At 37.1% G+C, this 14,197-nt stretch overlaps 1 protein-coding gene across 4 annotated transcripts in view; it reads left to right on the top strand.

The window, feature by feature from the left end:
• Positions 1-14,197, top strand: part of FOCAD (focadhesin) — a 305,178-nt gene that overhangs the window by 173,566 nt on the left and 117,415 nt on the right. For all 4 annotated transcript variants that reach the window (XM_055577935.1, XM_055577936.1, XM_055577933.1 and 1 more), the window contains 3 exons: positions 425-559; positions 4,045-4,095; positions 4,804-4,887. In XM_055577935.1, the coding sequence (XP_055433910.1) occupies positions 425-559; positions 4,045-4,095; positions 4,804-4,887 (270 nt within the window). The remainder of the gene's footprint in view (positions 1-424; positions 560-4,044; positions 4,096-4,803; positions 4,888-14,197) is intronic.

Genomic DNA, 14,197 nt, shown 5'->3' with positions numbered 1-14,197 from the left:
TATAGTTTCAGCAAGATGGAAAACTATAAAAAATTGTGAATACTTGGATTTAGAAATGTACTAGCGTTATCTTACCTGTCTTTGTTTTCGGAGAATGGCTATTCAGCAATGTTTGTAGCTAATCTGGTGTTAATCTGTGTAGCTAATCTGTATATTCATGCATGAGAGAGAGAGAGAGTTTTATTTCTTTGGTTAACCAAAATAAAGCTATAAAAAAGCAGTTGTGGGAGGCAGGCTGGATCTTCTTCAACAACAGTTTATGTTAGTTTATATAATTTCTTCTGAGAGGTGATAACTTATCAAATCCTATCTTCTAAGAGTTCTTATTCTTAAGCTTCCTCATAATAAAAGACAGTACCCTTTACTAATGGCTTCAGATGAGCTGAGATTTTGTTAGGTATTGACTTTTGTGTTTGCTTCACAGGTGGTTTGTATTCGCTCCACTTGGAATGCTCTCTCCCCAAAGCTGAGTTGTGACACGAGGCCTCTCATTTTGAAGACCCTCAGTGAACTGTTTTCTCTGGTTCCTTCCTTAACAGTCAATACAGCTGAGTATGAGGTATGTGTTTGGATCTCAACAAATTGTCTGTTTCCACATTGGGGAAATGTGTGCTTTACCATGACTTTTGGGAAAAAATTATTTGTAATTTCGTGTTTGCCAAAAATCCTTTAGCGCTTTTAGTTCTGCGAACATGATGATATCTTTATGGACTCCTAGGAATAGATGGATATCCACCCTTATCAGTCCTCTGTCTTTAAGACTTACTTACATGAAGGATGCCAAGTTTCATTATGAAAGTATAGTCAAGATTATTAAAAGCCAGTATGTTTTTAAAATAATACAATTTGTGAGACCAACAGTTTAAATGTGTCTTGTTGGTGTTTAAAATTCTAGGAAGTATTATAAAGGATTTAGTAAGGCAGGGCAGACTTTCCCAGTAGTGTAGACATAGTGTTATTTGTGCTTTGCTTCTAGCTTGGGCATAGAGATTTTATTTTTTGTGTGTTATTAATAGTTTACATTTTCAATATACATCTTCGCTCTTCGTGTATATTCTTCCATGAAGATGACTGTAAAATCAAACTGTCCTAGGAAAGGAAAATAATTTTATGAACTAGTCAGTATTTGGCATTGTAATGAACTACTTGGTGGAAGACATTTTGCTAAAAGATTCATGCGCTTCTGTTTAACATTTTCTTTATTTTCTCTTCTTTGAATGAAATGAGAGGGTGGCAGATTCATTTATATCTCCACTTTTGTAGCTATAACCTCATTTAAGCTCATGTTTTTTACTTTTCTTTCAAAGAGCTTCAATTAATTTTCACTTGAAGTCTTGGTAAACTTTTACTTTGATTTAGTGCTTCACAGAGTTTGATAAACTCCATAAGATTCCAGGAATAGCCCCTTACTTGTTTTAGATCACATGATAAGACAGGAGTGTAAGATAATACTTGCTCTAATCATTCTAAATGCTACACAGTGAGTAAAATCAAATTTGTCCTCACCAAGGACACAATATCTAGCATGGTACATAATATGTATTCAGAAACTAGTTATTGAATGAATGAATGAAGCAGTACAGGATATTGTGGGTTTATTCTCACATTTGGGCTTTTATTTGGGGGTATTAAAAAAAGAATCAGACTCCTAGATTATATAATTCACCAACAGTTTTTTTTTTATGACTGCCATTCACGGGTACATACCTTTATGATGTCAGAAAGTCTGCCAGGCTACTGATAAGGAGCTCAGACTAAAAACCAAAATAAGGACTTTGTATGTTGTGTTGTATATATTTATTTTCTGTCTTCAAGAGCTGAACTCATGTACCTTTGTGCTGCCTGTACTTTGAGTTTTTCAGATTTTATTACAGATTAAAGTGTGAAGTGATTTGTGTGTTGGTTTTTTATGTTTGCTTACATTGGTATAAGTTGTCTTTTGGACTGTGTTTTTTTCCCTTCAAATTTTCATTCTTTTCCACTGACATTTTATTTTGGTTTATCTTCATGCTTGTAATCATATTAGGATTCCCCTGTTGTTCAAATAGCAGCTTTGGGATGTTCTATCCATCAGTTTTCTCCTAGTAAGGGAGATTCCTTCAGTGACCAGAGCCCACCTGGAGCAGAAGGGGAGAAATGTAGAGAAAGCCCCTCTCCATCCGTCATTCTGACTCACTCTGTCCCTTCCTTTTTTCCCACCTTTCCCACTTTATCTTTCCTTCTCTTTCTCCTTCCCCCTCTCTTTTCCTGTGTGTAAGTACTTTTTTTTTTTCTGTTAATTGCTTAGAATTTGTTGGCATGTAAGCCTGAATTAAATGTAATTTTCCCAAAGCATTTCTTAGGTTATTGCTATCCCATGTCACCTCACCTCAAATGCATTTTTTTTACCTAAAAATGAAGTCCAGTTGCCTTATACGGAGCCAAAGGTCTTTTAGAATTGGACCTCACTCTATTTTTCTGCCTCCCACACTCCAGGGAAACCAAACCACTTGTAGTTTCCTTCTCTGTTTCCAAATTTTTCTATTTTTTTTTTTTTCCTTTGTTCATGTTGTTCTTTCTGTCTTGAATTACTTTCTTTTTCATCTCTAATTTTAAAGTCTATTTTAGGAAATAAAGAATCAGTTTAAGTTATCCCATCTGTTGAGACTTTTTCTTCAAGCAGGAGTCTGTTATTCCTTAAGTTCTTTATCTATACTGTCTTAAGAACTTTTATTTCTATTTTATATTTACTTCAGGTACATGTACACAAATATTATCTCCATTAAAATATAAGCTTGTTGAAAATAGAGTCCATGTTTCAATTAATGTGTTTTCTGATTTGCTTTTTAAAGTGCTGGATACATTCATTCTTTGACTCAGGATATATTTATTAAAGCTGTACTAGGCCTTAGAGATACTAATAAATAATAATAGATACTATTTTAAGTAGTTATAGTCCCAGCACTAGTTACTTTATGTCAAAGTATTACTTCTAATATCTGATAAGAAAGTATTTTTCATATTATAACAAGAGAATCTGAGGTTTTGAGAGGTTGACTCATTCATTAAACAAATATTTACTGAGTATCTGCTACATGCAAGACAAATAACTGAGCCAATACTTCAGTTTCTAAGTGAAAGCTGTTTTCTAAACCCAGCACTTTCTAGCTCCATTATACCACATTGTCAGTCCCTGCCTTTGAAAGCTCAAAAGTTGGTAAAGGACATAGACATAAGCAATAATAATTACAATAGCATTTGTTGAGTGCATTCAAAGGGTTAGGAGAGTATGGTGGTGGACGTGACCAGCATCTTAGGAGGACACTAAAGAAACCTTATTTAGTTGGTGCTGTTGGACTAGGATCATGAAGAATTACTAAAGATTGCTTTCCATTGAAGTTTTGAAGAGAATATGCAAAGTCAAGGAGGTATAAAAGAACCTCATATGATCTATCAGGACAAGAAGTTAGATGTGGCTAAAATGAAGGAGACATTAAGTGCCGGAAGATAAATGGCTTTTTATGCTCACTTATTTATTAAATATTTGTCATTTGAGGGAGTGGGCTTTATATTCTTTATATACCAGCCTTTGAAATGAGAAAGACAGATAGCCCTTTAATGATTATACAAGCTAGGAGAGAGTTAACCACATACCCAGATAATCACATTAAATGCTAAACTGTGCCAGGTGCCATATGGCTGCTTGGAAAAGGGAGAACTCTCGTCTGGGTAGGGGATTAGGAATAGTGGCCTGAAAGAAGAGAGTAATCTAACATTTGTACTGAGATTTGAGAGGTCAGTAAGAAATGGTTGGGGGAAAAGTGAAAGTGAAAAGTGAAGTGAAATTTAATAATCTAAAAGTCTCACCTTATTTAACATATCCATATGTTTGGATGATGAATCTGAGTGTTTTCATTTTATGAATGATAAGTAAGTACAGATTAAGTTCGTTACAAGTGGTATAATTTTGAAAGTGATTTACTTTTGACATTTGCTGCTTTAGATTGATTACTGTCAATTTTATCTTTGTCTTAGAATTTATTCTGTTGTTTGTTGATTTTTCAGAATTTTAAAGTTCAAGTCCTCAGCTTCCTCTGGAACCATACTCAAAACAAGGTACTATCAGAAGGGTGTCAGAGAAACAGAACCAAGCTGGGGTAGGAATTGTAATACAAGAATATTATAAGAATTATAGAACTGTGTTATAAAGAACTATAAGAATAGGATAAAAATTTTAAATTTTTGATTTAAAAATTATGACTACAAGTTTAGATTTTTAAAATTATTCTTAATTTATGCCAGTTAATACATTTTCACCATAAAATGCACTTAATACTTTGTGATGCTGATGGATATGAAGAGGGACTATTGCCATTGTCTCTCATTTTTAATGGTCCTTTCTCTTTCCTGCTTTGCCCCTTTCCCACCAATAAGGACATCAAATGAATAAAAAGCCCACTCCATTTTTTAATGTCATTTCCAATCAAGAAATATGGAGAAAAAAATGTCGGTGATATTGTACCCAACTCACGAGTGAAAAAGCTTAGATTCCAAAAGATCAACTTTCCCGGTGAAGTAGCTGAAGAATCAGAGAAGAATCATATTTTTATGTTTAATGTCCCAACGAGGATAAATACTTGGTGCTTCTTATGTGTCTGCCCAATGCTGTTTACTCTCTACTTTTAATTGGGACATACTAAGTGAGGCGTGAATACCATTTCCAAAGCACTGACTATAGAACATTAAGGTTGGTGAGGGAAAATTTTTTTTCTTCCTCCAGAGTTGATATTTAATATATGCCATTTCTTTTGTTTATTTTACTAGGACCCAGTTGTCGCAAATGCTGCCTATAAATCTCTGTCACACTTTGGTGCCGGGGACCACACGATTCTTCATCTGCCTGAAGAGGTAGAGCTTTCTGCTTTCTCACTGCTGTCTCTTTTCTCCTGGGTGTATAGCTTTATTTGTATCCCTCTATGGAAGAGAGTCTTACCTGTAACTGTAGATATATTGTGCTTAAAAGATAAGAATTTATATTCACTATTTGTTTTATCTGTTATAGATTATAGAGGTCTTAGACGTCACAGATAGTGAATTTAAATCTCTTTGAAGCAAATGGAAGACATGTATGGAGCAAAATGTAGTCTCCATAAGGTGACCAGTTGTATGACTGTATTCCTGTGCCCAAAGCAGATCTCTGTCACTCTGGAACCACTTTACCCAAACCCAGACTACACAGAGTATGGTTTTCTATCACCTGGGCACCCAAAGATCTTTATTTGTGATGGAGACTTGAGATGCCTTGTGAAAACAATCTGCTATTTATTTGTTTTGAAATGATAGTCCTGGAGAACTGGGTGAAGAAGGTATCACTCTCTTTTAAGTGTTAACACATTATATGATATTTTCTCAGTTTTTAGACTAAAAACAACCAACCTTTTATAACATCTACCTAATATAACCAGCTTTCAATTCTCAGGTAATATTAAGGAGTAAAGTGTATGGTTTCATGTTTAGTGTTACTGCTAATTCAAAAACATACAAATGTTTATTTTATTTTTTAAAGTTTTTTTTTTAATGTGGACCATTTTTAAAGTCTTTATTGAATTTTTTACAATATTTCTTCTGTTTTATGTTTTGTCCTAACTCCTCAGTTCAGTTCAGTTCAGTCTCTCAGTCATGTCCGACTCTTTGCCACCCCATGAACCGCAGCACACCAGGCCTCCCTGTCCATCACCAACTCCAGGAATCCTCCCAAACCATGTCCATTGAGTCGGTGATGCCATCCAACCATCTCATCATCTGTTGTCCCCTTCTCCTCCTGCCCTCAATCTTTCCCAGCATCATGGTCTTTTCAAATGAGTGAGCTCTTCACATCAGGTGGCCAAAGTATTGGAGTTTCAGCTTCAAAATCAGTCCTACCAATGAATACCAGGACTGATCTCCTTTAGGATGGACTGGTTGGATCTCCTTGCAGTCCAAGGGACTCTCAAGAGTCTTCTCCAACACCACAGTTTAAAAGCATCAAATCTTCGGCACTCGGCTTTCTTCACAGTCCAACCCTCACATCCATTCATGACCACTGGAAAAACCATAGCCTTGTCTAGATGGACCTTTGTTGGCAAAGTAATGTCTCTGCTTTTTAATATACTATCTATGTTGGTCATAACTTTCCTTCCAGGGAGTAAGCATCTTTTAATTCTATGGCTGCAGTCATCATCTGCAGTGATTTTGGAGCCCAGAAAAATAAAGTCAGCCACTGTTTCCACTGTTTCCCCATCTATTTGCCGTGCAGTGATGGGACCAGAGGCCATGATTTTCGTTTTCTGAATGTTGAGCTAAATTTAAGCCAACTTTTTCACTCTCCTCTTTGACTTTCATCAAGAGGCTCTTTAGTTCTTCTTCACTTTCTGCCATAAGGGTAGTATCATCTGCATATCTGAGGTTATTGATATTTCTCCCGGCAATCTTGATTTCCAGCTTGTGCTTCTTCCAGCCCAGAATTTCTCATGACGTACTCTGCATATAAGTTAAATAAGCCAGGTGACAATATACAGCCTTGACGTACTCCTTTTCCTATTTGGAACCAGTCTGTTGTTCCATGTCCAGTTCTAACTGTTGCTTCCTGACCTGCATATAGGTTTCTCAAGAGGCAGGTCAGGTGGTCTGGTATTCCCGTCTCTTTCAGAATTTTCCACAGTTTATTGTGATCCACACAGTCAAAGGCTTTGGCATAGTCAATAAAGCAGAAATAGATATTTTTCTGGAACTCTCTTGCTTTTTTGATGATCCAGCGGCTGTTGGCAATTTGATCTCCCCAACCAGGGATCAAACCCTGAACCCCTGCACTGAAAGGCAATGCTTAACCACCGGACCACCAAAGAGGTCCCTACAAATGTTTATTGAATGCCATTAGAAAGTGAGGAAGACATTGTGTTAGAAAAAGTTATGTGTAACATGACCCAGAATCCATTCTAGGGGTGAAATGGCAAGAAATTTTGTTATGAATTTCTTGGGATCCTCAAGCATTTTAAAATGGGTTGATTGTTTCTTCTGGATTGAGTTTATTCAACAATTAGATGCCAGTAGGAACCAGGCAAGCTTCTGTTTATTGAATTGAATTGAAGGGACTGATGATAGGCTCTTGTAAAACCAAATCCATCACAAGGCAGGATTTCCCGTGTTACTGAGAACTCAAAGACAGATCAGCCAGCTTGTCATGCAGTTATCACAAACAGGAAGTCTTAAGAAAAGATTTGTTCTTTGACTCATAACATTTAAAAAGATGGGATTTCAGACTGCACTATGGTGATCAGCAATACCCATAGCTTCTTAAAAAAAAGAAAGACAAAGGAAAAAGTTACATGTATATTTGATTTACAGACTCTTACCAATAGGTTAGCTACAGTTTCTAGAAAGATACTTTTTTGTTATTATTATTTTAAATAAGCATTTTCTAACTTAGATCACAACATAATGATTGCCTTATTTTTAGCTATTATTACTGAAATATTCCAGCTGGCATAATAGCTTTTATTAAATAACTGCCATATACTCTTTACTATTTAGTCTCCACCTCTTTAAATGTTGATATGTTTATATTTTATTCTGTGGCGGTTTAGTTGCTAAGTCGTGTTCAACTATTCTGTGACCCCCAGGACAGTAGCCTGCCAGGCTCCTCTGTCCATGGGATTTCCCAGACAAGAACACTGGAGTGGGTTGCCATTCCCTTCTCCAGGGGATCTTCCTGACCCAGGGATCGAGCCCATGTCTCCTCCATTGTAGGCAGATTCTTTACTGCTGAGCCACCAGGGAAGCCCTGTATTTTATCTTACTTGAGGGTTATGTTCAGTTTCTGATTATGTTTGTTAGAGTTAATACTTAGTTAAGTGCTATACTCAGTCAAATATTACTTTCTTAACCTCACTCCTATATCCTCAGATCCTTGAATAACCATAAATAGCTCTTTATATCTTCCAATGTAAAGAGTAGTGATTTAGAGTTGGGTTTATATATATGCTTGGGTTTTCACCAGCAGAGCCTGAAGGTCTGTAAAGGAAATCTCTAAGACTTATTTTAGCCCTGCTTTTTCAGCCTTTTTTTCCTGCCCTAACCCCCTTCTGGGATATGACTCACTTCTACAGGTATCTGGTTCACTGGTGGTAGTTTGGTGGTTAAGTCACTTAGTCACGTCCAACTCTTTGTGACCCCATGGACTGTAACCCACCAGGCTCCTCTGTCCACGGGATTTCCCAGGCAAGAATACTGGAGTGGGTTGCCATTTCCTTCTCCCGGGGATCTTTCCAATCCAAGAGTCGAACCTGGTCTCTTGTATTGTAGGTGGATTCTTTACTGACTGAGCCACCAGGGAATCATTCTCTCAACTGGGATTAAGGTGAGAGGACTTAATGGTTTAACAGAGTCTACCTCCCTCCAAGCCCCAGCTTCTGATATAGAGGACCTTCCTCCATGTAAAGAAATCATTACTTCCAAAGCCACGCACCATCCATTCTTCTTTTTATTCATTACTGATTTTCAGTTTGATTGTTTGAAGGACTAAAAGCCCCCAGAATGGTCAATATGTTCATATTCCAAACAAGTCCCCATAGGCAAAGGATGCAACCAGTCAGCTCCCGCCTCTGTGTTGTGGATGATGGCAGTAATGTGAAACTGATTCCCTTTCTCTGAAAGCACACTTTGAACTGTTTCAGAAGTCTCTCCAGGTAGGGACTTTTCTAGTTGTAAGATCTAAGATTCCTTCTTGTTATCAAGTTCACTCACTCTGCACCACGGGCAATTGGCTTACTCACAAAACTGAAGGCTACTTGTATACCTTTCCAGTGAAAGTGTTCCCACAGTCTCTTTTTCTATTTATGGAAACTTGTGAAATAATCTGTTAGCAAAACATTCTGTGAATTTCAAGTAGAAAAAAAATGTTAAAAAGATACAATGGGGACTTCCATGGTAGTCCAGTGGTTATGAATCCACCTTGCAATGTAGGAGAAACTAAGATCCCACATGCCACAGAGCAACTTAAGCCCATGTGCCACAACTAGAAAGTCTGTGAGCCACAATGAAAGATCCCGCATGACACAACGTAGATTCCCAGTGCCACAACTAAGACCCAATGCAGCCAACTAAATACATATTTTTAAAAAATAAAAAAAGTAGATACAGTGGATAATTGGGCTTCCCTGGTGGCTCAGTAAAGAATCTACCTGCATTGAAGGAGACCTGGGTTCGATCCCTGGTTTGGGAAGATTTGGAGAAGGTAATAGCTGCCCACTGCAGTATTCTGGCCTGGAGAATTCCATGGATTCTATAGTCCATGAGGTTGCAAAGAGTCAGACACGACTGAGCGACTTTCACCTTCACAGTGGATAATATCCACATGGTTACTTTTGTGGAATATAGTTCAACTACTTTTGTAAGTATACCTTTCTTTAAATTTACTAAAGAAAGATTTCTTGTTCATTGCTGCATCCACTTAAACTGTGAAACTTGTTGAAAGAAAGCTAACAGGCTGGTAAATCAAAAGCCATTAAAGGAGTGGCAGACATCAGCAGGAAGGTGTAGGGTTAAATGAAACAGTGCATGTAAGGTAAGATGGAAAATGTCTGTGGAGAGCAGAACTGAATAAGATACCATGTGAGCTAGGGATTTGAATACCAGATTCATTAACTCATCTTTCTTGTCACTGGTGTATTATTAGGGACTTCTGTGGATTGTTGTTCATAGACACTTAACAGTTGCATTGCTTTAATAATTATTTATTGGACATATATATACTAAGTGCTAGGCTGTCTTAGACTGAGCGACTGAACTGAACTGAACTGAGGTGGTCTTATGAGCTGGGAATGTTGAATGAATCCATGTGTTTATTCATTTGTAACAGTATTGTTAATCATTTGAAATATGCACATCTAAAATTGATTAAAAAATTCAGTGGGGCTTCTTTGAGGACTTATTTCAATATTAAATAGAATGATTTTTTTCCCCATTTAGTTTGTATTTCTTAGTCTTTTAGCTATTTATCCTTCTCCTTCGCCTTATTTAGCGCCCCCCAACACCCCACAAATGAAACAAAAGGAAAAAACAAACCAAAAAAAAAAAACTATAGAGAATTGTGTTTCTGGTAAAACAGTTAATAATGGATAAACATTTCAGTTGATTCTTCTGTGACTTGGGTTCATTAAAAAATATTTGGCTGTTTAAAAATTGAACTTTTTATTATAAAGCTCTTAACGTAGATTGTGTTGTTGATTTCTGGAGTTAATTTTAGAAGTGAGTAATATAAAAGAATTCATTATGCACCCTGGGTTGGTATTAATGTGGTGTAACCTGTTTGGCTTTGATTTAAGTGAATGTCATTGCATTCATCAGAAGCTATTTCTTTTTGTAAATGAATTTATGCAGATACTTGACATGTTCCAAATAAAATTCTCTGCTTATCCACAAACTCGTGGATTTTTATATGTTGCACACACAGAAGAATGGCTGAAAGGTTGTCTGGCTCAGAATGTGTAGTGAAGCATTTTGTAGGATAAGCTTTTCAATATTCTACTTAAAGCAGATTTTAATAGTAATTTATTATTTTATATTTGGCTCTCCCTTTAAGTTTCTTCAGCAAAGCTTAGCTGTAATTGGAAGGGCATAGTTGGTGTCTGTATGTGCACGCATGCATGTGTGTGTGTGTGTGTGTGTGTGTATGTTCTGAAAAGAGCCCCCCCCTCTTTTTTTCCCCTGGATGTTTGAGTAGCTAATGTGATGCAGTTACCAACATTTTATCATTTTAACAAGTATTCTTTCATAAGTCTTCCCTCGATTTTCCCTAGTTGTACGCATGTTGATCTTATTCCATTGTTGCATACAAGTCAAGGGAAAAGGCTGGGACTAGTATAGGGAAGCTGGAACAAATGCTTGAAGAAAAGTGAGCGGAGGAGGAGGGATGTGTAATGAAGCCAGGGTCTAACAGTAAGTGCTAATCTGTTCAGGAGAATCAGCTCACTTTTGAAGAAACATAATTGAAGGAGTAATCATACCATTATAAGCAGGCAGAGTATTTCTGTACTTAAATGACAGTACATTTCTAATTTCTTTGTTAAAATATATGCATATATAAGATATAGACAAATGTTGTTAAATCATTTTTTATATATTTTATATATATATATATTATAAGGTTGAGCAGAAACACTGGATAAGCTAAAATGTGTGCAAAAAAGATCATATTCTTTTATATGAAGTAATTCTGGTAATAAGAGTGTTTGGTGATCTGGCATAGTTCACACGCCAGTTCAGGTCCATCTGAAGGGTGCGGCAGCTTCTACTTCTGTTTCCTATGCTTCCGCTTATGTGGCTACCTCCTCAGCTGCTCCCTCCTCCAGATCATACTCTCTCCCCTTTCCTCTCTTTCTTATAGCCTTCCTTCCTTTCTTTTTAAACAACTTTGAAAAGTGAAAGTGTTAGTCACTCAGTTGTGTCCAGCTCTTTGTGACCCCATGGACTGTAGCTCGTCAGGCTCCTCTGTTCATGGAATTCTCCAGGCAAGAATACTGGAGTGGGTTACCATTCCCTTCCCCAGGGGATCTTCCCCACCCAGGGATCGAACCCAAGTCTTCTACATTGGCAGGTGGATTCTTTACCATCTGAGCCACCAACTTTATTGAGATATAATTTGCATCCCATACGGTTCACTCATTTAAAGCATACAATTCTAGTGGTTTTAGTGTGTTCAAAGAATTGTTCATGTAATCACCGAGCTACCACAATCTAATTTTAGAACATTCTATTAGCCACCAATTCCCATTACCCTTCCCCCCCCGCTCCCCAGCACTATTAGTATGCTTTCTGTCTCTAAAAATTTACCTGGCCTGAACTTTTCCTATAATGAAATCATATAATATGTGGTCTTTAGTGACTGGCTTTGTTCACTTAGCATAATGTTTTCCAAGTTCATGAGTAACACATATCTGCATTTAATACCCACTTATGACTGAATAATATTCCATTGTATAGATATGCCATATGTGCTCATGGACATTTGAGTTGCTTCCATTTTTTTGGGCTATTACCACTAATGTATTCACATTCATGAACGTTGATGGGCAAGTTTTGTGTGATCATTTATTTTTACTTCTTTTGGTCATATACCTAAGAATAGGATTGTTGGGCAGTCCTACTGGGTAACTCTGCATTTAACTTTCTGAGAAACTGTCAAACTATTTTCCATAGGGGCTGTACCATTTTACGTTCCTATGAACAGTGTGTAAGTGTTCTGATTTCTCCACAACTGCACCATCCCTCTGAGTTTTCATCTTAGCTTAAGAGTTTAGTGCTGCCTTCCACCTCCCAGAGTCCCCTATCTCTGTGAACATGACACGCTGCAGAGTTTCCCAGTGCTGTGGTACTCTGGAGGCTTCCCAGGTGGCACTAGTGGGAAAGAACCCACCTGCCAATGCAAATGCAGGAGACATAAGAGACACGAGTTCAATCCCTGGTCAGGAAAGTCCCTGGGAGGAGGGCATGGCAACCCACTCCGATATTCTTGCCTGGAGAATCCCATGGGCAGAGGAGCCTGGGGGGCAACAGTCCATAGGGTCTCAAAGAGTCAGACATGACTGAAGTGACTTAGCATGCACACACTGATGCTCTGGTGTGGTAACCAGTGTTATTCATATAGTCTCCAGCTGTAAGCATTATTGTCTGTTTCCCCCTGTATGCCCTTCAAATACTTTTTTCAATTTGTACTATGATGTGTAAAAAGTCAAGAAGCAAGGTAAACAGACCCAGAACCAACTCCTTTTGGAGAACTTTTTAGGCAGCTAGGAATAGTTAAAATCTCTAAGATAGAGGATATCTCTGGCAGTCCAGTGGTTAAGAATCCTCCTTTCTACTGCAGGGAATGTGGATTCTACTCCTGGTCAGGGAACTAAGATCCCACATGCCACAGGTATGGCCAAAAAAAAAAATCTCTAGGATATCTCTTGAGGATACTAAATGTGGCAAATTCCAAGTATACAAGCAGACCAGAGATACTCAGAAAACCCTCCTTGTCAGAACGAAAAGGTTTGCAAATGTGCCACGGTTTCTCTGGTATACACTGATAGCAGCAAAAGCGGGCATGCCCTCCACAGAGCATACATCATTGTTATCTCTGTAATTATGGCTGGCTCAGTCCTCTGAGAATTAGGTCCTCAAGATTGAATCAGAATTAAATCTTGTCTTGGAAAGTACTCGATAGTCAGGCTGCTTTCACTCCTTCACTAGCAAAAAAGAACACTAGTTATGGTTGAAAGGCTTCATCAGAGTTGAGGTTATTATACTTGAGAAACATTTTATCCCTGTTTTCTTTTATCCCCTTGCAAGTTTCCTGACTCAGTGCAGTTCCTAAATGGAACAGTGCTTTGGGGACCTATGAAGAAGGCAGTCTGCAGGAATTGTTAATTATTTCTAAAAATAACTCTGGGAGACAGACTAATGGTAATGACTGGGTTCTGGCACTTTATGGTTATAGCAACCACTTTTATATATTTTGATTTCCTCCCCTAATGCTTAATTATCTCCATGGGCATGACAATGGTATGTCATTGAAAGTATTAAAAATTTAATTAATTGCTTGACAGTTATATCTTGTGGAAATTACAATAGTGGTAATCTTTCTACCTTTTTAATTTTTGGTTCAAACAAACCTAACTAATCACAAATCTTCAAATGGCAAATTAGACACAGTAAAGTAGAGCTACCAATTACAGATTTTAGTGTTTTTATATTCTCTTGCAACAAACTGTAGAGTCAAACAATAAGTCAACTAAAGCATTCTGTGTCTTCCTGATCTCTACTATATATCCTACTAGAAGATTTTAAGCTTTATCATAGAAATATAGCTAAAATCACCGATTTAAAAAAAAATGTATTCAGAGAAGGCAAATATCTAATTATAAATAATAGAAGTTCAATATACTGAATGTGTTTGCATTTTATTGTCTGATGGCATAAAATTTTTATTAGTTTTCTCTAGTAATCATTGCTTATGCTGGTTTATGATGATTTTCTTACTATGTTACCATTAGTTCTTTACATTGATCTGGGAGTGTATCTAATAAGATGATTAGAATTTACTATTTAGTTAATTTGAAAATGAATAGATTTTGAAAATCAATTTTAATGATCTTTTGACATTGTAGAGCAATGAGTCTCAATGAACTTTGAAAAGGGC

This window comes from Bubalus kerabau, chromosome 4, assembly GCF_029407905.1.
Source record: "Bubalus kerabau isolate K-KA32 ecotype Philippines breed swamp buffalo chromosome 4, PCC_UOA_SB_1v2, whole genome shotgun sequence".
NCBI lineage: Eukaryota > Metazoa > Chordata > Mammalia > Artiodactyla > Bovidae > Bubalus > Bubalus kerabau.
The sequence above is the reverse complement of the archived record's forward strand: the minus strand, read 5'-3'. Positions and strand labels throughout refer to the sequence as shown.